This window comes from Silene latifolia, chromosome 5, assembly GCF_048544455.1.
Source record: "Silene latifolia isolate original U9 population chromosome 5, ASM4854445v1, whole genome shotgun sequence".
Lineage (NCBI taxonomy): Eukaryota > Viridiplantae > Streptophyta > Magnoliopsida > Caryophyllales > Caryophyllaceae > Silene > Silene latifolia.
In genome coordinates, this window is record NC_133530.1 from 10,052,569 (window position 1) to 10,079,371 (window position 26,803).

General features: G+C 34.4%; 5 protein-coding genes across 5 annotated transcripts in view; 4 read left to right on the forward strand and 1 right to left on the reverse strand.

Moving 5' to 3' along the window:
• LOC141656664 (receptor-like protein EIX2) overlaps positions 1–25,759 on the forward strand; it is a 398,824-nt gene extending 373,065 nt beyond the window's left edge. Inside the window, exons 9-11 of the mRNA XM_074463639.1 lie at positions 19,706–19,809; positions 22,653–23,067; positions 24,602–25,759. The gene's annotated coding sequence lies outside the window, so the exon portion shown is untranslated. The remainder of the gene's footprint in view (positions 1–19,705; positions 19,810–22,652; positions 23,068–24,601) is intronic.
• LOC141654801 (receptor-like protein EIX2) lies at positions 2,353–5,070 on the forward strand. Its single transcript, XM_074461918.1, has one exon. It carries the CDS (start codon positions 2,353–2,355, stop codon positions 5,068–5,070), a length of 2,718 nt encoding a protein of 905 aa, XP_074318019.1.
• LOC141656666 (uncharacterized) overlaps positions 5,909–26,803 on the reverse strand; it is a 30,400-nt gene continuing 9,505 nt past the window's right edge. The window contains exon 4 of the mRNA XM_074463641.1: positions 5,909–6,078. The gene's annotated coding sequence lies outside the window, so the exon portion shown is untranslated. The remainder of the gene's footprint in view (positions 6,079–26,803) is intronic.
• Positions 14,758–17,511, forward strand: LOC141656667 (receptor-like protein EIX1). Its single transcript, XM_074463642.1, has 2 exons — positions 14,758–14,951; positions 15,933–17,511. Exon 2 carries the CDS (start codon positions 16,240–16,242, stop codon positions 17,476–17,478), a length of 1,239 nt encoding a protein of 412 aa, XP_074319743.1. The 5' UTR covers positions 14,758–14,951; positions 15,933–16,239; the 3' UTR covers positions 17,479–17,511.
• LOC141654802 (receptor-like protein EIX2) lies at positions 22,558–25,320 on the forward strand. Its single transcript, XM_074461919.1, has one exon. It carries the CDS (start codon positions 22,558–22,560, stop codon positions 25,318–25,320), a length of 2,763 nt encoding a protein of 920 aa, XP_074318020.1.

Here is a 26,803-nt window from a genome sequence, read left to right on the forward strand (position 1 = left end):
ACAACAATTGACTGAGACACCCTAAAATGGAAAAGCACAACAAATGACTGAGACAGAGGGAGTAAAAAGATTACGCAAAGTTAGTACAGTTTCCCGCCTAAAACTCTACTGCCTAGAATTCGGCCTGATTTTTTTGTAGTTAATTCTGTAGATTTGTCAAGTACTAGCTTTTGACATTGTCAAGGTTGATCTATTGATTTGCTTTGTTGGGTATTTTCAAGCATGTTTTACTTAGCTAGACATCTAACAATGACATTTATGTAAACCGTAGACTTTGACATTGACTTTGACCTTTGGGAAGATGACACGGCGGTATTGTGTGGATGTTTCAAGTGCAATGTATGAAAGGGGGTGATTAGTAGACCAAGTCTCTTACTAATTGTAACTGATATTTGTTCATCTTTTCAAGTTGATGGTTGTTTGTTTCTTCTTCATTTTTCGATAAATTTGCCAGTGTGCTTGCTTCGTATATAGATTTCAAGTGCCCTTAAGAACACTTGTGGCAAATAATCTCTCCGAAAATGTATATTTCCCTAAAAATGCTAGAAATTCCTTCTATTCATGGAAGGCAGTATTTTTGCTTGTTCTTTCTGGTTGGAATGCTCCTGCATTTCGCAACTAACCCTTCCCTTAGCTCAAAACTTAACATGACAAGCTGTAATGAGAATGATAGAGCTTTTTTTCTCGACATGCTTCCAGAGTGCACAAGACTCTACAATAACTCCTTTTTACTTGACTGCTGCAATAGCCCTGGCATTTCATGCAGTAACCTCACTGGCAGAATAATCGGCCTTGATCTACCTGTAATATTCGACTCTAATACATGTGGTGAGGAGTATATGGCCCTTCGAGAACCGTCACTGCCTTCATTAGATGACTTGGTTAGCCTGCATATGGACTTGGATGTACTATCTTTCACTAAAGGATTCTCAAGTTTCATTCGTTCTTTCCCCAATTTAAGACATCTTTCCCCAATTAAAAGTATGTAGGGTTAGGTCGAAGTCGGTGGTCAGTTGTCATGCGAAGTTATATGGTTGTATGTATGTAAACTCCACCTAGTTTATTGTTGTAGCCTAAACCACTTTAATTAGAATTACAGGATACTAATTTTTTCTTATAAAAATATCCGAGCAAATTTTTAAAAAGTATTTACTCGTATAAAAATATTTTTCAATGCTGCCCACAATTTTGTTAATAGTTGCTTAGTAAATTAAATTAACAAACCATCTTATCTTACGATCCCGCCTACCTTTTTGAAATACGGAGTACTCGTGTTTTTTTAATTGTCAAAATGACTAATACTAACTTTTTTGGAATTCAACTTAGTGATGCAAGTATTTATCATTATCTTTCTTTACAAAGACCATATTGTTACGATTTAATTAATGCAGCAACAAAAAAAATAGGAAAATTGGACAGTGTTAGTGCATAAAGCTTTGAAAAACACAAGTTAAATACAAAGAGTTTTGAAAGGACAAAAATAAGCAAAAATTGAGTATTATAGGTATCGAACTAGCGCCTAACATCCTATCCCACAACCAGTGACAACCTTATGGCAGCACATTTTACCAACTATACTACTCCATTTTGCTGAATGTCTAATGAACTATAATTTTTTAACTCTGAAAATGGGTTGGGCTGTAGCCCATACAGCCAGTAGCTGATCCGCCTCTAGTTACAAGTATATTGTATAAAAACACCCGTTATACTGCCACTCACCCTCAAACCCTCCCGACTGTATTTTTATTTTCCAAATCAAATCCATCCTTTCATGTACTAACATATTTAATAAAGATATTAGTCCCCATTGTCCATAGCTAATCCAATGAATGTACATTGTAACCTTTTAGTGAATGTACATGTAACATCTTGTGACATTGAACCAAACTTGTGTTGGATAATTGACTTTGACCTTTTGAGAAGATGACGCGGCGGGATTGGGTGGATGTTTCAAGTGCAACGTATGGAAGGGGGTCGTTGATTGAGTAGAAAAAAATGTGTCTTACATTAGTGCGGTAGTGCCGTTCAGTGCCATGGCCTTTTGAAATGATGGGTGAAGTCAGTCAACTGCACTTCACTGATTTTTTTTTTTCTCTTAACTGTTCATCTTTCCAAGTTGGTGGCTGTTTGTTTCTTCTTCATTTTTTTTATAAATGGCCTTAAGAACACTTGTTGCAAATAATCATCTCTCAGAATACTTATATATTATTATATTTCCTTAGAAAATGCTGGAAATCCCTTATGTTCATGGAAGGCAGTATTTTTGCTTGCTCTTTCTGGTTGGAATGCTCCTGCATTTCTCAACTAACCCATGTTTTAGCTCAAAGCTTAACATGACAGGGTGTAATGAGAATGATAGAAAGTTTCTTCTCGAAATGCTTCCGAGTGCACGAGACGCTACAATTACTCCTTTTCCCCGATCACGAATCGGCCTGGCATTTCATGCGCAGAGCCTCACCGCGAATAATCGGCCTTGATCTACCTGTGATAATCCCCTCTAATTTATGTGGTGACGCATTATCTCCAGTCTTACGAGAACCTTCACCGCATTTGGTAGATGACTTGGCTAGCCTGCGGCTGGACTTGGATGTACTATCTTTCACTAAAGGATTCCCAAGTTTCATTCTATCTTTCACCAATTTAAGACATCTTTTTCTCTTCACTGATGAGGATCCAGGAATGGAGATTCCTCAAGAACTTGGAAACCTTACAAGATTGGAAACACTTGAGGTAAACATTTATAACCTATTCGCAAGTATAGTTGAGGTACCCCAATATAACTCAATGTACGCAAGTAGTACACTTAGCATGCTTTCACGTCTCACTTCATTAAAGCGCCTAGTTCTCAATAGCGTTACCCTTACTGAAGCCACAGATTGGCTCCATGTTGTGAGCAACCTACCTCATCTTGAGCATCTGGACTTGAGCGGATGCAGTCTCCCTAATGTTATACGTCACTCTCAACTCAATGTTAATTCCTCCAAGTCGCTTGGGTACCTTGATCTTTCGCACAACAATCTTGAAAATTCGTCCGCTTGGTCTCTTGTCAGCTTATTCATATCTAACAACCTCTTAACTGGCCCAATTCCAAATAGTTTTAGAGGAATGACTCCTCTTTCACATCTGGATCTTTCTTATAATAGACTTGAAGGTCATCTCCCCAGTTCTTTAGGAGGTCTTTGTGGGTTACGTAGTTTGGATGTGTCCAAAAATCGTCTCCAGGGTGATCTTATGAGCATTTTTCGGTCCTTGTCCTGTGCAAACGAGTCACTTACAACCCTCTCCATGCACAGGAACCTTTTCAGCGGTTCACTGCCTGATTTCACCAAGTTTTCTAGCCTAAGCAAACTTAGACTCCACTCAAACAAGCTGAATGGTTCTCTTCCATCTTATTTTAGGAGACCTTCAAGTCTCGTCATCTTTGATGTGCACAACAATCAACTAACTGGACCAATTCCTGATCTTTCTGAATTTAGGTCTTTGAAAGTATTGCAACTTCGAAACAACAAATTAAATGGTAGTGTGCATCCAGGCCTAGGACAGCTTTCGATGCTCAGACACTTGGATATTTCTTCAAACTCACTAAAAGGCGATCTTGGTGTTAGCCATCTCGCAAATCTTTCTAGTCTGCGTTACTTTGATATCTCCTTTAACTCATTGACTTTGAACGTGGCCTCTAGTTGGGTTCCTCCATTTCATTTGGACACTATAGGTCTTGCTTCTTGTGGCGTAGGTTCTCGGTTTCCAGGATGGCTTAGAACGCAAACTAACTTTTCTAGGTTGGATTTGTCAAATACCGGGATTTCAGACACAATTCCGTTTTGGTTCTGGAACCTTTCTTCAACTGCTACTTTTATCATTCTCTCCCATAATCGACTTCACGGTGAATTGCCTACAGATTTCCCAATTGTACTTGACAGGAATCCTGCCATAGACTTGAGCTGTAACTTTCTTGAAGGAACCATCCCATCTTTTGTCAGTAATGCAATCTATTTGAATCTCTCAAGAAATAATTTCTCTGGTCCTGTTTCTTTTCTATGTCAAAGTTACTTTCAGTTCGGTATCGACCTCTCACATAACAACTTGTCAGGCGAGCTTCCTGCTGATTGCTGGTCTGAGGTTGGGCGTATTTCTGTTTTGGATTTATCAAATAACAGCTTTTCGGGACAGCTTCCTAGCTTATTGGCTAATCTACCTTACTTGCGGAGTTTGCATTTGGGACATAATAAGTTTTCAGGGAAGCTACCTCTGTCCTTGTGTAAGTTAACTGTGTTGTCATATTTAGATCTTGGAGACAACTTATTTTCTGGAGAGATACCGCGATGCTTGGGGCGTATGCTAAACAATCTGACTGTTCTCAGTCTTCGACACAACTCCATCTCAGGAAGCATACCTCCAGAAATCTGCCATCCCTCTATCCAAATTCTTGATTTATCTATGAATAATATTTCTGGTGTCATACCACAATGCTTATGCATGCTTCAAGCAATGACACAGAAAAAGAGCCTTCCTATTGTTATTCAGACATTTTCAACCATCTACGCCTCATACAAAGATTATATCTCCCTTGTACTGAAAGGATTCTTGTACAATTATGCTAATCATCTGGAACTTGTTAAAAGCTTGGATCTTTCTGGCAATGATTTAAGAGGGAGCATTCCAGGTGAAATTTCATGCCTGACAGGGTTGATTTCCCTGAACTTTTCAGGAAACAATCTGACTGGGTCTGTCACTGCCAAGATCGGTAGCTTGAAGTCTTTAGAGTCTCTGGATTTTTCGAATAACCATCTTTCCGGAGAGATCCCTTCAACCATTTCAGATTTAAATTTCTTAGAAATATTGAGCTTGGCAAACAACAACTTTTCAGGAAGAATTCCGTCAGGAACTCAGATTCAAGGCTTCGATGCTTCTGCATTTGCTGGGAATCCTGGGCTTTGTGGTGAACCACTTCCAAATAAGTGTCCTGGTGATGGAGACGGAAAAGGATCTAGCATAAATGAAATTCATCGTAAACGCAAAGACAATGCATTTGATCTAGGGTTATACATCGGTGATGACCGGGTTTTATAACCGCTTTTGGGCGTTTTGTGGTGTCTTTGGTGTTAAAAGATCCTGGAGGATTGCCTATTTCCGTGCCTGGATTCATGCTTATGACAAGCTTTACGTGGTGGTTACTCTCATGTTGGTCCGAATTCAAAGGCGATACTTAGCGTGATAGCACTATCAGTATCCGCTTCTATCTTGTTTCGCTTTTGGCTTGTAGTCGGTCTAGCTTTGTAATGTTTTCATGAAAATATGCAACTATAATGTTATTTTACATCTAAATCAATAAACGTTCGAACGGCTTGTATGTTTGTTATTGTTTATATAATATGGAATATCGTATTTTATTTCTTGATCTATACCTGATGCAGAGCATTATTCAGTTTAGCATTTTGGCATGAGACATTATACCTGTGATCTGTGATTTTCTGAGCTTGGTAATATTCTTCATGTTTTGATTCCTGTTATGGACAATTTTCTGCTGTTTTGTTTATTGCAGGAATTATTTGTCTCATTCACTGACACTTTAACAGGTAAATAATCACACCTGCTAGGCTCTAAATTTATCCAGCTCGGGAAATTCAAATGTACTCATTCCGTCTTAATCACTTGTTTACCTTTCAAAATTCTTTGTGAAAGATATTTTAATCAAATACTCCGTATAAACAAATGATTTAGACGATGGGAGTACTTCGGTTATTTCTCTCCACTTTTACAGCAAACTGATTAATTTGCAGCCATCAAAATAACCTTTTAAACTTTGCCTGATACCGACTCTGCTGTGAATCGATGCCACGGCCAAATTTTTACTGTGGAGTACCATGTTATGCAGTCGGAACGTACAACAAAAATGTGGATTATAATCTGTTCATCTATAAAACAAGCTTTGATTTAAGTAAACGTTTACATGTGTTTTATAAAAATACAGATGGCAATAAAAATAACTTCATTAACAGATAGAAACAAGTCACTAAACTGGAAATTAAGATCAGACTATTAGAGCTAAGTAGCTAACCCCCGCGTCGAGCATCGAACCTTGAACAGAGAAGCACCAATTATCATCTGACTGATCAGTTCCCTCTTAGCATGGCCATGAGAGCTCCTCCATGCACCCTCCCTTCAGGTAGAGATGCCGAGTACGAGGATTCCCCGGTTGTGCTTATTAGGTGACCATCTTTAGGAAGCGCAGTCTCGAGAGCCATCATGTCATGTTCATAACCCCAATAAGCGAAACCATTCCAGTGTCTCGAGTTTCCTTCTACGATGTTATCATTTGCTGGTTTAATAAGGGTTTCATGAGGTTTCTTTCATGTTCGAAGCAACAACGGTCCATTACCATGGACTCGCTTGTCTTGGACTTGAGCGCAAATGAGCAACACGAGAACCCGGTTTTCCCTCCAGCAAACTTATCACAGTGATCAACGCTGCCATCTTCACCCTGGCTTGACCCTGGCTGGCCCCACAAGCAACGCTTCCCTCCGCCATGCGCCTTGCAGAAATCAGTACGTCCTTGTGCACTCTTTCCACATCCTTCAAACTTGCAGCTCTTCCCGCCACCATGACGCACATAAAACTCTGTTCTGCCTCTAGCACTCTTGGTGCATCCAAGTGCCTTACACCTCTTACCACCACCATGTGACACGCAAAACAAGGTCCCACCATGGACGCTCTTGGTGCACACCTCGCCTCCCTGGTAAGTACATCGCTTACCACCACCATGCTGTTTACATAACAAGGTGCTTCCTTCGGCACCCTTAGTGCACTCAGGAAAGGTGCACCCCTTTCCACCACCATGGGCCTTACAGAATTTATTATATTACTATTTATATTTATTATATTTATTTATTATTATATTATTATGATTAATGGCAATATTAGGGTATTATTATTATTATTATTATATTTATTATTTTATTAATATATTCATTTTTATTAATATTATTAATAACATATTTATTATTAGTATATTAATTAATTATTATATTACATCTATTATTATTATTTATAATACTTATATTATACTTATCATATTTGTTTTTTAGTTATTATTATTAATATATTATATTATTTAATATATTATAATATTATTAATAATATTACTATATTATTATTACTAGTTGAAAAGCCCGTGCGATGCACGGGGCTCATATTAGGATCATCTGTATAATATAGTCTATAATTGATAAAAGAAGTTCAATTATGTTTAAATCATTGATATACAAAAGTTCGTTGTTGGTCTAGTTGATCATCAATGAACTATTAGTGCTTTTAGCATAGAAGTTTTGTCATTTAGTAGTTATCATTTTAGTTGTTAAACATCAAGTAACATAGTAAGAGTATGTAATTAGTTCTTCCGTTATTGTTATAGGTATCACTGATTTTAATTAAATACAATAGTTATCTCCATAAACATAGTGCAGCTCACCAAATGAACCGCCCTTACTAAATGAGACAGACCTTTATGAGTTTTGCTAATTATTTTAACCTATAACAACTACGTAAAACTAAATGGTGTTAAGTAAAGCAACATGTATCATAATTATCTAGTGTGTTTAGAGAAAATGTTAGATCTCCGGTCTATAGCATAAATTTACCTTGATTATTTATAATTAAGAGAGTGTTTTACTCTTTATATACTTCTCGTAAAATCAAATCCATACTGAATTCCAATAAAATTAATAGTCTCTAAACAGCAATACAAAAATATATGTGATTCTATTACATAGGATGCATGAGGCTTCCATTAGGATCATCTTTAACAATATGCATGTTGAATGTTCTAAGAATTCACACGTTAGTTTACATTGTCATGGTTTGGAAGTAGAAGTAAATTAAGTTGAAAAAAAAAGTCCAACTATGTTGAAAATCGGAACACAAAAAACTTTTGGGTTGACTTAGTTGATTGTTGATGGAGCATCAGTCCCTTTAACATAAAATGTACTTTTTTTGGTATTAATTATCTCAGTTGTATAGCATCTGAAGACACCGTTGTATTATGTAGTTACCTATTTTTATTGTTGTACGCACCACCGATTTTAGTTAATAACATCTACCAATATTCCATTTTGTAAGCATACGACAGTGTAAATGTTGAATGGTGGTACGCAAAACAACATGTATCTCAATTATATATGCAGCCTATTTGGAGGATTTTTGTTAGATCTCTAAACAATACAAATTTGTTTTTGACTATCTATCATTAAGACTGGTTGTTCCCTATGAACTTCATGTGAAATATATAATACGAAATCTAATTTTTTAGATGTGAGATATATTTTTGAGTGAATTAACTGTCAAACTTTACAAAATTTGACCTCCAAAAAACAAATCAGGAGTTTTGGGTGGATTAGAGGGAGTAGGATATTAGGATACTACTCTTAAACTCAATTACTTTTAAATTATTATATCTATTAAAATTATAACTCATTTTTGTTTATTGAAAATGTTATGTATTAACAAAATCAAGTCTCATTATCTTACATCTTTATTCTACTCTTTATTTATAATAACAAATTGAACAAATTTCAGAATAGAGTTTCAATTTTAAGAAAATGGCTTCAAATTACTAAACATATATGTACCCGTTTCACTTCTAAACCAATATATATGAGTCTGACCTAATTTATTACACTAAGGAGTACTTTTTATCCAACTAAACTCATATGGAATATCTCATAGTTAACCATTAACAAAAAAAACAAAGGACTATTTCCACTTTGCTACCCTCAGGTTTAGCCTAATTTCACTTTAGTGTCATAAGGTTTGCATAATTCACTGTGCTACCTTGAGGTTTTGACTACTTCCCACTTTAGTGACCTATACATAACATTCTTACTACTTTATACTCCCTCCATTCATCTTTTATCTTCACACTTCTCTAATATATGTGGAAAATATTTTATTGAAATGGGAAGATAAAAAATGAATGGAGGGAGTACTAAAAAAAATATTTTGAACATAAAGACATATTTTTGCAATATTATGTTAATTATACTGTTTTCTATACAGTTTAATATCCAATTTTGCACTTTATTTTACTGGAAATATAATTAAGATAAAAGTTGACTATTAAATGTTTTAGGTCACCAAAATGAAATTATATTGAAAACTCAGGTTACCAAAGTGGGAAGTAGTCGAAACCTCAGGACACCAAGTGAAATTATGCAAAATGCAGGGCACTAAAGTGGAATTAACCCAAACCTCAAGGACTAAAATGGAAATTTTCCAAAAAAAAAACTATGAAAAGCTACTGTAAAAACTATTGCACGTTTAAATATACAATCAGTACATGACAAATTAATAAGTCTAATAACCAGCCATACGCAAACCGAGGTAAATAATTAAATGAATAAAACACATAGATGAATTGGAATTTGGAAAGTAAAAGTTGATGTAACCGGCCTAACCGCATAATTTTGTATATTTGGCAGTTCAATACATTTTTAACGTGTATTATGGATTTGATATGAATTTGAAACCAGTTTGAAGAAAAAAAATCGATGATATAATAGTAGATTATATATAGTTCTCACAATTTTTCTAAAAAAATATTTATCGTACACGGATTTATTCATAGTTAGCTAGTTCTTGGATTATTAGTCTCGCATAAAATCGTAATTCTTGACTTTATTCATTTGTATTAATTTTTTGGCTCATTTGACAAAATCGATATGAGATTTATTTAATATTTTTAAATGGTAGTCAATTCTTTTTTAATCTTATGTGAATATTATTGGTAATTTAATCATACACATTTGATACGTTATAGAAAGTCAGAGTTTAAACTATTTCATGCCATCGTTGAAGTTGTTTATTTCTAATATTGTCATTGTAGAAATTTTTCTCTGCCAAATGCTAAGTAAATGTTAATCTTTACTTCTTTTTCCAACTATGATATGTTACTTTTTCCTGAAATATTTTTTTTAAAAATAAAAATCAGTTTTTTCTTAAGGTTTTTTTAAAAAAATAAAAAAAAATCAGAGTTAAAACTATTTTATGCCATTTCTAATATTGTCATTGTAGAAATTTTTCTCTGCCAAATGCTAAGTAAATGTTAATCTTTACTTCTTTTTCCTATTAAGACATGTTGCTTTTTCCTAAAATATTTTTTAAAATATAAAAATCATTTTTCTCCTAAGGTTTTTGTAAGATAATTACGGGTTTTGTAAATCTTTTAAATATTCAAAAAAGTTTGTAAATAAAATTATCTTTGTTACTACACGAGTTTCACTAAATAGTTAAAATCGAACAACATAGATTTTTGACAATATTTTATATTTGTAAGAAATTAGAATCTCTTTTTTTTATTGTATGTTTATAAAATATACAATTTTAACACTTTTATACGTTTATTATATGATTTTCTTTTTGCGTTATAAATATTTCTAAAATAAATATTCTTTATAAAGTTATTTTTCTATTATTATTTTAGTAAAGAATAATCGATAAATTATTAGATCCATTTCTATTTCTATTATTTTTCTCATAAATTATTAGATTTACTTCTATTAGGATTATACTTTCTCATAAATTATTAGATCTACTTCGATTAGGATAATTTTCTCATAAATTATTAAGAGGAAAAAGCTAGATCTACACTTATTATTATTTCTAAAAAAGTTGGACTCTCTAATATCACTCGAAAAGTTTCTGCTTTATATATATGTACTAGTTGGAAAGCCCGTGCGATGCACGGGACTCTTATTAAGATCATTTTCAACAATATGAATGTTGAACATCCTAAGAATTTTGCACTTTTCTTTAAACAAAACCTATACTTGAGTTGTTCTGGTATGAGAAAATGAATTTTTCATGAGATTTTGGGTAAGAGTTTAATTTCACCTTTTGCGTAATTTATGGGTTTAATTGCTACAATCTAAACCTAAGGGGCGCAATCTCACAATTAGCCAAAGTAATGGGGCTCAATGGCTACTTCGCGCTTTATAATTTGCTTAACGATCATTATTGATTAAACATATGATTTTATAAGGTAAACTAATTGACATTTCGATAACACATTTTTTTCCTTTACATAGTAGTTTTGAGGTTTTATTGATAAAACAAAGCAAAAATGACAATTCATTTGTGTTTTAATTAATTTAACACTGCGTATTTTACATACAATATTTACATAGTATGCGTATTCTCTCTTTGCATCTTTTTAACTAAAGTATGATAGTGACTAATATATATGTGGTACATTGTATACCCTTTGACTTCTTAAATCCCTTCTTTTTGGACTTCTCCTCCCCCACCTTAAAAACGTGTTTGACGTTCTCCATTATAGTCAATGGCTCTTAGAACGTTTATGACAATAAGTTTTAACTTGTGCTCCTTCAAAAGTTTCTCATTAGGTCTCTCTTATTCCAAAGAGTTCTCTTACCCTCATTATGACATAGCAAAACTAAATCGCCCCCAAACAAACTTGACCTAAACCCGAATTGAGGACCCAAATATGACCAAAACCTAAATTGGCTTGCTTATTTAACCTGACCCGAATGTTTATTATAACAAATTGATCATTCTCTCCAAATAATTAATTTGAAAATAAACAATATACCCAAAAATAACTTAAACGCGAAATGACCCGACTCGACCTAGTCTAACCCGAATTCCGCCAAACCCGAACAACACGAACCTGGCCTGTTTGTTAGTCTACTCACCTTACTCTTCTTTTCTTGCCAGCCTTAAATGGTCGTGTTCTACTCGTACCAACACCATATTTCTCTTTTCTTGTGTCTTTCTTGGTAGGCTAGTTGTACTCCTACATAATGTTACCTTCTCCTCTGGAGGTTTGCCTATTTCACCTTCTTGCGGCATGTGTCACCATCACTATAAGAACACCATCCACATAATGTGAGACTTTCCTTCGCTTCACAATGTGTAGGGTTCTTGTGAGCTCTCGTTTAACTTCATTTACTCCTTTAATTTGACTTTTAACTTAAACTTTTTCATCAACACTTCAATCACTCCAACGCATCTTAATTTACTTTCATATCTTCTTCTTATTCATTTGGTGGCTTTGGTTAGCTTAGTGTTAGACCCCTTTGACCCGTAGTGGGTTTAATGCTTTATTACTCATTTTTATTGCTCTTCATGATCTCTTACCAACACTCTTGAAATCCGCCCTTAGACACCTGTTAATCGAATTTTTTAAGGCCCTCCTAATTCTCCGTGGCACAAGATCATTGTGGACGCCTCCTTTTGCGCTACTTCTATTTTGGTGGGTATTGGTTAGGTTGCTTGTGATCATTTAAGGCAGTGGTTAGAAGGATGAACTTTCAAGTGTACTCCATGTACTCCTTTGGAGCGAACTACTTACCATTCAGGTTGGTCTTCTTTCTTGTGCAATCGCATAATTAAGTTGTTTCATCATCAATTCGCTAAGTCTTTCGTCTTTCTTGCTACATACTTCCTCCATTCAACTTTTATTGTACTCCTTTTTGTAAAATTTATTCCAAATTAATTATTCCTTTTCTAAATTAATTTGATAAGCTAAAATGATGGACTACCATTATTCCCCTAGTCTTTTAACTATCTGTCCATCAAAATGACATTGTACCCATTCTTCCCAAATAAAGGGGTAGAGTAGTAGTTTTACATTTATCTCTTAAACTTTCCCAAAATAGAAAGTAGGACACCAAAGTGGAAGGGAGGAAATATTATTCAATTAAACTACAATGTTTTAAAAATGGTGGGATAAAATTCAATCATGAATAACATAACCTGAATTTTTGCAGTGTTCTATGTTTTACAAATGGTGGGTGGGTATAATTAGACATTATCTTAAAAATATTGTTGTTATTGTATTTGAGTTGATCTTAATAGTATATTCTATAATAGTAATATTAATATTTGATTATTGGTATTGATGATTTATGGCATGTTGTATCGACTTATGCCTTAAACACTAAGAAATTCCACTTCGTACATTTAACATGTATGCTTCTAGGATGGTATGATATGAATCATAAAAATCTTAATCAGATTGTCATACCTAGATAATTGTCATTAAAGATCTATAACCTAATTCAAAATCATGAAGTAGCCATTAGCTTACATAAATTTGGTGAAGTGGTAGTATTAGTCAAACAAACGTTCTAAAAACGCAAAATTTAAAGGTGTTGTCAATATTATTAATCATACAAATCCTCCCCATATATCGTTGTTTCCTACAAAAGAAATTCACTCGGAAAACACTATGTCAATATCACAAATAGTCATGGAATATAAAGTACTAAACTGCCTCCCATTTGTTATGAGACATCTTTAACATTTTAGTTCATTTTCAACTGAAATATAAAGTACTAAACTGCCTCCCATTTGTTATGAAATATCTTTAACATTTTAGTTCATTTTCAACTTAAGATAGAATGAGAAATTAAAGTTACCATTACTTATAAATTTATACTCACTAAAATACATATGCGTGTGATTTAATAAATTTAATCTACTTATATTACGATAAAATTAAGTAAAATTTGTTTTGTTCTTAAGAAATCTACTTTTATTAGGATAATTTTTTAATTTTTTTTTAGAAATCTACTATTGTTAGGATACATTTAACAACATTTTAGTTCATTTTCAACTTAAGATAGAATGAGAAGTTAAACTTACAATTACTTGGAAATTTATACTCACTACACTCTATATATATGTGTGTAATTTAATAATTTTAATCTACTTATATTAGGATATAAAATTAAATAAAATTTACTTGTTTTTAAAAATCTACTTTTATTTGTTTTATATTATTAATTTTTTTTAGAAATCTGCTCTTGTTAGGATAATTTATTAAATTTTTCTTTAAATTATAGGATTTCTAAAAAAGTTGGTCTCTCTAATATCGCATTTTTTTTAGAAATTTACTATTGGTAGGATACATTTAATAATATTTTAGTTCATTTTCAACTTAAGATAGAATGAGAAGTAGATAGAATGAGAAGTTAAACTTACAATTACTTGGAAATTTATACTTACTACACTTTATATACATGTGTGTAATTTAATAATTTTAATCTACTTATATTAGGATATAAAATTAAATAAAATTTACTTGTTTTTAAAAATCTACTCTTATTAGGTTAATTTTATTAATTTATTTTAGAAATCTGCTCTTGTTAGGACAATTTATTAAATTTTTCTTTAAATTATAGGATTTCTAAAAAACTTGGACTCTCTAATATCGCTTGAAAAGTTTCTGCTTTATATATATGTATTGATTCTAAAAAAGTTGGACTCTCTAATATCGCTTGAAAAGTTTCTGCTTTATATATATGTATTGATTGATTGATTGATTATATTTATTATTATATTCATTATTATATTAATATTTTATTTTATATTACTTATTATATTATATTGATATTTTATTATTATTAATAATAAAGAATAATATTATTATAACATTTATTATTATTATAGGTATTATTGTTGTTGTTGTTGTTGTTATTATTATTATTATTATTATTATTATTATTATTATTATTATTATTATTATTATTATTATTATTATTATTATTATTATTATTATATTTTATTTTTATTTCAGTTCAGATCAGTTCAGTTCAACCGTTCAGGTCTATTAAGTTCAGTTCAGCTTCATTAAGTTAAGTTTAGTTCAGTTCAGATAATTTCAATCCAAAAAAAAAGGGCCGGAACTAAATTACCACTTTTTGCGCGACACCTCCTATTAAACCCAACCCCGAACTTGAAAATAAGACGGTTCTAACTGATCCGTATCTGAAATAACTGGACTTGATCGATCCAGTCCAAACTAATCCGACTCGTGCTTGACTCTACAGGTCCGTCACGGTAACTCATTATCTCTTAAACGCCGGAGTAGCTTTCTTGAAGGGTGAAGAAACAAACTATTGTTCCGGTGATGATGTAACTAAGCTTAACTTAAGGTACTTCACATTTTTCCCAAAATCTTATTATATACTCCAATTACTTATTCTTCTGTTAATTGCCTGTTTAATTGATTAATCCTTCGTCTATTAATCGACCCAATTCAGTGATTTTATTGATTGCTTCAGTTTCCGCAAATTTTTTTGTAGTTTATCCTCTAGATTTGTCAAGTACTAGCTTATGACATTGACAAGGTTGATTTATTGATTAGCTTTGTTGGGTATTAGTAAGCATGATTTACATAGCTAGACATTTTAACAATGAGATATTTAAGTAAACCGTAGACTTTGACATTGACTTTGACCTTTCGGGAAGATATCGTATGAAAGGGCGATTGAGTAGACCAAGTCTCTCACAGTCTGCCATGGCCTTTTAAAATGATGATATATGAGTGAAGTCAGTCAACTAATGGTAGGGACAAGATTTAAGAAAATGATGCATAACTAGAGAAATACTTTACACCCAACTGAGAATTTTACCATATTTAATTTCCATTTTGGTCATCCTTCTTTGGGTGTAGGGAGGACGCAAATATTTTCCCCATAACTAAATATAGGTGTGGCATAGTCGTTACTCACGCGCGTCTTTGTTATGAGTTCTGGGGTTCGATTCTTGACTGTAGAGATATAATGCACATTGTGGTCATAACATTTAAAGTGATAAATTTATTTATTGTTGTGGATGGTGGACACCCTTATTTTGGTTCTTCATTCATTTTTTTCTATAAATTTGCTAGTGTGATTGTGCTGTTTATAAATGTCAAGTGCCCTTAAGAACACTAGTGGCAAATAATCTCTCAGAAAACTTATATTTCCTTAGAAATGCTGGAAATCCCTTTTATTCATGGAAGGCAGTATTTTTGCTTGCTCTTTCTGGTTGGAATGCTCCTGCATTTCGCAACTAACCCTTGTTTTAGCTCAAAGCTTAACACGACGAGTGTAATGAGAATGATAGAAAGTTTCTTCTTGAAATGCTTCCAGTGCACGAGACGCTACAATTACCCCCTTTTCCGATGATCTACGCAATCGGCCTGGCATTTCATGCAGTAACCTCACTGGCAGAATAATCGGCCTTGATCTGTCTCTGATATTCACCTCTAATTTATGTGGTGAGTATGGTGACGCATTTCCTCTGGTCTTACGAGAACCTTCACCGCATTCGGTAGATGACTTGGCTAGCCTGCGGCTGGACTGGGATGTAGTATCTTTCACTGAAGGATTCCCAAGTTTCATTCGATCTTTCACCAATTTAAGACATCTTTTTCTCGTCAATTTCGAGGATACAGGAATGGCGATTCCTCAAGAACTTGGAAACCTTACAAGACTGGAAACACTTGAGGTAAACCTTTACAACTCAATGTACGCAAGTTCACTTAGCATGCTTTTTCGTCTCACTTCATTAAAGCGCCTAGTTCTCAATAGTGTTGATCTCAGTGAAGCCACAGATTGGCTCCAGGTTGTGAGCAACCTACCTCACCTTGAGCACCTGGACTTGAGTGAATGCAGTCTCCCTAATGTTAGACGTGACTCTCAACTCGATGTAAATTCCTCCAAGTCGCTTGCGTACCTTGATCTTTCGTACAACAATCTTGAATCCTTGTCTAGTTGGTCTTGGATTTTCAATCATAGCTCTCTCATCAGCTTGTTCATATCTAATAATCAGTTAAAAGGCTCAATTCCAAATAGATTCAGAGAAATGCATTCTCTTGCACATCTTGACCTTTCTCATAATAGACTAGAGGGTCGGCTTCCCAGTTTTTTGGGTGGTTGTTGCGGCTTACGTAGTTTGGATGTGTCTCAAAATCATCACCTTCAGGGTGATCTTTCTAGCATCTTCCGGTCCTTGGCATGTGCAAATGAGTCACTTACAACCCTCTTCATGCAGAGGAACCTTTTCAAAGGTTCAAGACCCGATTTCAGTATGTTTTCTAGCCTAAGTAAACTTAGACTCCACTCAAACAGGCTGAATGGTTCACTTCCTTCTTGTTTTACGAGACCTTCAAGTCTTGTCATCTTTGACGTGCACAACAATCAACTAACTGGACCAATTCCCGATCTTTCTGTATTTAGGTCTCTGAAAGTGTTGCAAATTCAAAACAACAAATTAAATGGTAGTGTGCATCCAGGCCTAGGACAGCTTTCAATGCTCTTACACTTGGATATTTCTTCAAACTCACTGAAAGGCGATCTTGGTATTAGCCATCTCGCAAATCTTTCTAGCTTACTTTACTTTGATATCTCCTTAAACTCATTGACCTTAAACGTGGGCTCTAGTTGGGTTCCTCCATTTCATTTGGACACTATAGCTCTTGCTTCATGTGGATTAGGTTCTCGGTTTCCGGATGGCTTCGGACGCAAACTAATTATTCTGAATCGGATTTGTCAAATACGGGGATTTCGAGACACAATTCCATTGTGGTTTTGGAACCTTTCTTCAATCGCTTCTTATATCATTCTCTCCCATAATCGACTTCATGGTAAATTGCCTCTGATTTCCCATTTGTGTTTGACACGAATCCTGCCATAGACTTGAGCTTTAACTTTCTTGAAGGAAGCATCCCATCTTTTTTCAGAATGCAAAGATATTTGAATCTCTCAAGAAATAGTTTCTCTGGTCATGTTTCCTTTTTGTGTCGAACTTCCTTTTCGCTTCGTGATCGACCTCTCACATAACAACTTGTCGGGCGAGCTTCCGATTCTTTGGTCTGAGTCCGAGTATATTATTTCTGTTTTTGATTTATCAAATAACGACTTTTTCGGGACAACTTCCTAGCTCATTGGCTAATCTATATAACTTACGAGTTTGCATTTGGGACATAATAAGTTTTCGGAAGCTACCTCGTCCCTTGTGTAAATTAACTTTCTTGTCATTTTTAGATCTTGGAGACAACTTATTTTCTGGAGATATACCGCAATGCTTGGGGCGTATGCTAAACAATCTGACTTTTCTCGCCTTCGACACAACTCCATCTCAGGAAGCATACCTCCAGAAATCTGCCATCCCTCTATTCAAATTCTTGATTTATCTATGAATAATATTTAAATGTCATACCACAATGCTTATGCATGCTTCAAGCAATGACACAGAAAAAGAGCCTTCCTATTGTTATGCATAGTTCTATTCGGACATTTTCAACCATGAGCGGCTCATACAAAGACTATATCTCCCTTGTAATGAAAGGATACTTGTACAATGATGCTAATCATCCGAACTTGTGAAAAGCTTGGATCTTTCGGGTAACAATTTAAGAGGGAGCATTCCAGGTGAAATTTCATGCCTAACAGGGTTGATTTCCCTGAACTTTTCAGGGAACAATCTTAGTGGGTCAATCACTTCCAAGATAGGAAGCTTGAAGTCTCTCGAGTCCCTGGATTTCTCGAATAACCATCTTTCTGGAGCGATCCCTTCAACCATTGCAGACTTGAATTTCTTAGGGACTTTGAGCTTGGCAAACAACAACTTTTCGGAAGAATTCCGTCAGAACTCGTTCAAGGCTTCGATGCTTCGCATTTGGGAATCCTGGGCTTTGTGGCGAACCACTTCCAAATAAGTGTCCTGGTGATGGAGACGGAAAAGGATCTACCATAAATGAAATTGATCATAAACGCAAAGACAATGCATTTGATCTAGGGTTATACATCGATGATTGCACCGGGTTTTATAACCGCTTTTGGGCGTTTTGTGGTGTCTTTGGTGGTAAAAAGATCCTGGAGGATTGCCTATTTTCGTGCCTGGATTCATGCTTATGACAAGCTTTACGTGGTGGTTACTCTCATGTTGGTCCGAATTCAAAGGCGATACTTAGCGTGATAGCACTATCAAAATCCGCTTCTATCTTGTTTCGCTTTTGGCTTGTAGTCGGTCTAGCTTTGTAATGTTTTCATGAAAATATGCAACTATAATGTTACTTTACATCTAAATCAATAAACGTTTGAACGGCTTGTTTGTATAATTTGGAATATCGGATTTTGTTTCTTGATCTATATCCTGATGCAGAGCATTATTCAGTTACCATTTTACATGTTTTTGCCGAGCTGGGTAATATTCTTCATGTTTTTTATTCCTGTCCTCATGGACAATTTTATGTTGTTTTGTTTACTGCTGAAATTATGTATTGTCTGTGACGTTTTAAGGGCCTGCACTCCTGCTAGGCTCTTAATTTATCCAGCTCCGGAAATTTAAGATGAAATCCGTGTATCTTGATCATTTATTTTCCTTTTTTATTATCTGTGAGAGATATTTTAATCAAATATAAATACATGATTGAGATGAAAGGAGTACTTTGGTTATTTCTCTCCACTTTTACATCAAACTGATTAATTTACAGTCCGCAACATATCTTTTGCAATTCATTCTTATATCTCGGTTTGAGACTTGATCATGAAATTAAGCATTGTACTATTAATGCCATCAAAATTTGTTAGTCTCATATTTTCAAATCTATAATTGTAGTTTACATTTTGTAATATTTAAGTAATTTCTTTTGAAATCCATAATATATACTTCCTTCGTCGTATTTATTTATTTACCTACATTTTGTAACCTTTAGAAGGAGTATTTTAATTAAAGATATATAAGTGATTGTGACGAAGGGAATAAGTTTGTAGCGCTTATTTGTTTACGTTTTGTATTTCGCGATACCCTCCTTAAACCCCTAACTTGAAAATAACACGGTTCTAATTGATCCGTATCTGAAATAATTGGACTTGATCGATCCAATCCAAACTAATCCGACTCGTGCTCGACTCTACAGGCCCGTCACGGTAACTCATTATCTCTTAATAGCCGGAGTAGCTTTCTCGAAGGGTGAAGAAATAAACTATTCTTCCGGTGATGAAGTAGCTAATTAAGCTTAAGGTACTCAGTTACTCTCATTACTTTTTTCTTCTGTTAATTGCCTGTTTAATTGATTTATCCTTCGTCTATTAATCGAGACCCAATTCAGGTGATTTTACTGATTGCGGCAGTTTGAGCAAATTGTTGACTTTTATTATGCTTTTAAGCATAGAGCAATATTAGTTTCCCTTAAGAAGAAGGTATCCCGTCTGGAGGGAGTAGAATTTTGTAAGTTTGGACTTGAAGTACTAGCTTCTGATATTGTCAAGGTTGATTTATTAATTAGTGTTACGAGAGGGGGATCCAGGAATTAAAAGTACTAGTATTGGTGCCCGGCTTCGCCCGGGCTACCTCTACTTACCATTAAATTTTTATTTTCATTAAATAAAATTACTTAAAGTTGCATAACCCATAAATTTATCATTAATATATTTTTCTATGACATATCCTAAAATTACGATTAAATAAATTTTGAGACAAATTCACTACTCCCGCTATTAATATTTTACTCTTATTAATTAAACAATAGTAATAACATTTCATTACTTGCCCGTAATCATTGTTACTTTCACTACTCCCACCGTAGTTATTGTTACTGTAACTACTACCGCGTTAATATTGATAATTTCACTACTCCCGCCGTAATTATCAAGTTACTTTCACTATTGCCGCATTAATATTGATTATTTCACTACTCCCGTTGTAGTTTCGCCACTTTCACTAATCTCGCTGATAATATTGTTACTTTTAATATTCAAATGAGTGATTACTATCATATAACTATATCCAATGTTATTACAATTCTTTTACTACTTAGGCATGCAATTTTAAGAGGATTATATATTTATAAATATATTACATATATGCATTAAATCAAATCGAAAAAATTATGCAATATTATAGTATTATGGAATCTAACTTGAATTATTTATAACCTACTTATATTATATTTTTGTATGTTAAATAATTAACATATCTATACATCTAATAAACCATAAAGTTTAATAAAATTGCATAGATTTTAAATTTAATATATAATTTTATGATGATAATATTTAATACCATAAGTGTGCATGTTTATACTAATTAATTATTTCATTTTAAGGAAATTGACCATCTTCTAGTCTTCTATAAATATTTAGGAAAATTACCAAATATCTTATTTCTTTTAGTCTCCTTGAAATTAACCTTCTCAATTAATTATTTTATTTTAAGGAAATTGACCATCTTAATTAATTATTTTATTTTAAGGAAATTGACCATGTTTTAATCTCTTACAAATGTTTAGGAAAATTACCAAGCTTGTATATAATTTAATTTTAAGCAAAACTATATAATATTTGCATTGAGATCCCTTAATCGGGTCCATCACACGGTGCTAGTGATTTAAAACTATATAATATAATTAATTTGTATAACTTTCTTTAATTAAATTGAAGTCCCTTGGTTTCTGGATTTAATATATAGTATTGATTGATGTAGGGTTAGGTCGAAGTCGGTGGTCAGTTGTCATGCGAAGTTATATGGTTGTATATATGTAAAGTCCACCTAGTTTATTGTTGTAGCCTAAACCACTTTAATTAGAATTACAGGATACTAATTTTTTCTTATAAAAATATCCGAGCAAATTTTTAAAAAGTATTTACTCGTATAAAAATATTTTTCAATGCTGCCCACAATTTTGTTAATAGTTGCTTAGTAAATTAAATTAACAAACCATCTTATCTTACGATCCCGCCTACCTTTTTGAAATACGGAGTACTCGTGTTTTTTTAATTGTCAAAATGACTAATACTAACTTTTTTGGAATTCAACTTAGTGATGCAAGTATTTATCATTATCTTTCTTTACAAAGACCATATTGTTACGATTTAATTAATGCAGCAACAAAAAAAATAGGAAAATGTGGACAGTGTTAGTGCATAAAGCTTTGAAAAACACAAGTTAAATACAAAGAGTTTTGAAAGGACAAAAATAAGCAAAAATTGAGTATTATAGGTATCAAACTAGCGCCTAACATCCTATCCCACAACCAGTGACAACCTTATGGCAGCACATTTTACCAACTATACTACTCCATTTTGCTGAATGTCTAATGAACTATAATTTTTTAACTCTGAAAATGGGTTGGGCTGTAGCCCATACAGCCAGTAGCTGATCCGCCCCTAGTTACGAGTATATTGTATAAAAACACCCGTTATACTGCCACTCACCCTCAACCCTCCCGACTGTATTTTTATTTGTCAGGTCACCTTGTCTGATTATATTTTGTGAGATTGTTATGTGTTATTTTCCAAATCAAATCCATCCTTTCATGTACTAACATATTTAATAAAGATATTAGTCCCCATTGTCCATAGCTAATCCAATGAATGTACATTGTAACCTTTTAGTGAATGTACATGTAACATCTTGTGACATTGAACCAAACTTGTGTTGGATAATTGACTTTGACCTTTTGAGAAGATGACGCGGCGGGATTGGGTGGACCGTGGATGTTTCAAGTGCAACGTATGGAAGGGGGTTGATTGAGTAGAAAAAAATGTGTCTTACATTAGTGCGGTAGTGCCGTTCAGTGCCATGGCCTTTTGGAATGATGGTTGAAGTCAGTCAACTGCACTTCACTGATTTTTTTATCTCTTAACTGTTCATCTTTCCAAGTTGGTGGCTGTTTGTTTCTTCTTCATTTTTTTATAAATGGCCTTAAGAACACTTGTTGCAAATAATCATCTCTCAAAATACTTATATATTATTATATTTCCTTAGAAAATGCTGGAAATCCCTTATATTCATGGAAGGCAGTATTTTTGCTTGCTCTTTCTGGTTGGAATGCTCCTGCATTTCTCAACTAACCCATGTTTTAGCTCAAAGCTTAACATGACAGGGTGTAATGAGAATGATAGAAAGTTTCTTCTCGAAATGCTTCCAGAGTGCACGAGACGCTACAATTACTCCCTTTTCCTTGACTGCTGCAACTGGCCTGGCATTTCATGCAGTAACCTCACTGGCAGAATAATCGGCCTTGATCTACCTGTAATATTCCCCTCTAATTTATGTGGTGACGCATTATCTCTGGTCTTACGAGAACCTTCACCGCATTCGGTAGATGACTTGGCTAGCCTGCGGCTGGACTTGGATGTAGTATCTTTCACTAAAGGATTCCCAAGTTTCATTCGATCTTTCACCAATTTAAGACATCTTTTTCTCTTCACTGATGAGGATCCAGGAAGGGTGATTCCTCAAGAACTCAGAAATCTTACAAGACTGGAAACACTTGAGGTAAACGTTTACAATTCAATGTACGCAAGTTCACTTAGCATGCTTTCACGTCTCACTTCATTAAAGCGCCTAGTTCTCAATGGTGTTAGTCTCAGTAAAGCCACAGATTGGCTCCAGGTTGTGAGCAACCTACCTCACCTTAAGCATCTGGACTTGAGTCTATGCGGTCTCCCTAATGTTATACGTCACTCTCAACTCAATGCTAATTCTTCCAAGTCACTTGCGTACATTAATCTTTCGTACAACTATCTTGAATCTTCGCCTAGTTGGTATTGGATTTTCAATCACAGCTCTCTGATCAGCTTGTTCATATCTAACAATCAGTTAAATGGCTCAATTCCAAATAGATTCAGAGAAATGCACTCTCTTTCAGATCTTGACCTTTCTCAGAATAGTCTAGAAGGTCCGTTTCCCAGTTCCTTGGGAGGTTGTTGCCATTTAGGTAGTTTGGATGTGTCCCTAAATCATCGCGTCCAGGGTGATATTTCTAGCATCTTCCTGTCCTTAACTTGCGCAAATGAGTCACTTACAGTCATCTCCTTACACAAGAACCTTTTCAGTGGCTCACTTCCCGATTTCACTATGTTTTTCCGCCTAAATAAACTTAGTGTCCACTCAAACAGGCTGAATGGTTCACTTCCATCTTATTTTACGAGACCTTCAAGTCTCTCCATATTTGATGTGCACAACAATCAACTAACTGGACCAATTCCTGATCTTTCTGTATTTAGGTCTTTGAAAGTGTTGCAACTTCAAAACAACAGATTGAATGGTAGCGTGCATCTCAGCCTAGGTCAGCTTTCGTTGCTCAGACACTTGGATATTTCTTCCAACTCATTAGAAGGCAATCTTAATATTAGCCATCTCGCAAATCTGTCTAGCTTAAGTTACTTTGATATTTCCTTTAACTCATTGACCTTGGACGTGGGCTCTAGTTGGGTTCCTCCATTTCATTTGGACACTATAAGTCTTGCTTCTTGTGGCGTAGGTTCTCGTTTTCCAGAATGGCTTAGAACGCAAATTTATTATTCTAGGTTGGATTTGTCAAATACAGGGATTTCAGACACAATTCCATTTTGGTTCTGGAACATTTCTTCAAGTGCTACTTATATCATTCTTTCCCATAATAGACTTCACGGTAAATTGCCTACAGATTTCCCATTTGTGTTTGACATGAATCCTGGCATAGATTTGAGCTGTAACTTTCTTGAAGGAACCATCCCATCTTTTTTCAGTAATACAGGATATTTGAATCTCTCAAGAAATAGTTTCTCTGGTCCTGTTTCCTTTTTGTGTCAAAATCCAGGGCTCGCTATAGACCTGTCACATAACAACTTTTCAGGTGAGCTCCCTGATTGCTGGTCTGTGTTACAGTTCATATCTATTTTCGATCTATCAAATAACAGCTTTTCGGGACAGCTTCCTAGTTCACTGGCTAATCTATCTTTCTTACAGAGTTTGCATTTGAGAAATAACAAGTTTTCAGGGAAGCTACCTCTGTCCTTGTGTAAATTAACTTTCTTGTCATTTTTAGATCTTGGAGACAACTTATTTTCTGGAGATATACCGCAATGCTTGGGGCGTATGCTAAACAATCTGACTGTTCTCAGTCTTCGACACAACTCCATCTCAGGAAGCATACCTCCGGAACTCTGCCAACCCTCTATTCAAATTCTTGATTTATCTATGAATAATATCTCTGGTGTCATACCACTGTGCCTATGCAAGCTTCAAGCAATGACAGAGAAAAAGAGCCGTCCGATTGTGACAGATGATTATAATGGGACATTTTCAACCATGAGCGGCTCATACAAAGACTATATCAACCTTGTAATGAAAGGATACTTGTACAATGATGCTAATCATCTGGAACTTGTGAAAAGCTTGGATCTTTCGGGTAACAATTTAAGAGGGAGCATTCCAGGTGAAATTTCATGCCTAACAGGGTTGATTTCCCTGAACTTTTCAGGGAACAATCTTAGTGGGTCAATCACTTCCAAGATAGGTAGCTTGAAGTCTCTCGAGTCCCTGGATTTCTCGAATAACCATCTTTCTGGAGCGATCCCTTCAACCATTGCAGACTTGAATTTCTTAGGGACTTTGAGCTTGGCAAACAACAACTTTTCAGAAGAATTCCGTCAGAACTCGATTCAAGGCTTCGATGCGTCGCATTTGCGGGGAATCCTGGGCTTTGTGGTGAACCACTTCCAAATAAGTGTCCTGGTGATGGAGACGGAAAAGGATCTACCATAAATGAAATTCATCATAAACGCAAAGACAATGCATTTGATCTAGGGTTATACATCGATTGCACTCGGGTTTTATAACCGGCTTTTGGGCGTTTTGTGGTGTCTTTGGTGTTGAAAAGATCCTGGAGGATTGCCTATTTTCGTGCCTGGATTCATGCTTATGACAAGCTTTACGTGGTGGTTACTCTCATGTTGGTCCGAATTCAAAGGCGATACTTAGCGTGATAGCACTATCAAAATCCGCTTCTATCTTGTTTCGCTTTTGGCTTGTAGTCGGTCTAGCTTTGTAATGTTTTCATGAAAATATGCAACTATAATGTTACTTTACATTTAAATCAATAAACGTTCGAACGGCTTGTATGTTTGTTATTGTTTGTATAATATGGAATATCGTATTTTGTTTCTTGATCTATATCCTGATGCAGAGCATTATTCAGTTACCATTTTACATGTTTTTGCCGAGCTGGGTAATATTCTTCATGTTTTTTATTCCGGTCCTCATGGACAATTTTATGCTGTTTTGTTTACTGCTGAAATTATGTATCCTTTCATGTACTAACATATTTAATAGGTTTAAGGGTCAATTAATTTTTACACTTTTATAAATACCAGTTTTCAAAAATTACTACCTTATAAAAAAAATTCCTAAAATTACTACCTTATTAACCATTTGTGCATACAAATTGCTACCAATTCCCTTTTCCGGTGTGTTTTTATTTTAGCTGACGAAAATACCCTTTCAATTAAGTAGATTGGTCCCTTCTCGTACTCACTAAACACACTCCTCTTCATTTAATAAACCTTATCTCTCCTCTTTTAACTCACGCACTCCTCTTTCTAATTTCTCTATCTCCACTAAATAATCAAATTAAGGTCTGGATTTCTTCTATAATTTGCCGATAAAGTACGCATCCCTAATTTCTTGCAATTTAATCCTCTTTTTTGTGCAATTAAAAATTAAGGGTATAGTGGAAGAAAATAAACAAGGAGATGAAGACGATTGGTAAAGTAAGAATAAGAAAGGAGAGAGATGACAAAAATAAATAGAAATAACGAGAGGGGTAATTTGTTCAGAATTTTTAAGTTTTGGAGGGAAATTTTAAATATTGACGGAATATTCTCTTTTAAGTGACCGAAAAAAGGAAATTGGTAGCAATTTGTATGCACTAATACTTAATACTTAATAAGCTAATAATTTTAGGAGTTTTTTTTTATAAGGTAGTAATTTTTGAAAACTGATATTTGTAAGAGTGTAAAAATTAATTGACCCTATTTAATAAAGATGTAATATCTTATGACATTGAACCAAACTTGTATTGGATAATTGGGTGTTAACCAACAATTAGTTTGTTAGGTATTTTTAAGCATGATTTAAATAGCTAGACATTTAACTAAAAACCGTAAACGACTTTGACATTGACTTTGACCTTTTGAGAAGATGACGCGGCGGGATTGGGTGGATGTTTCAAGTGCAACGTATGGAAGGG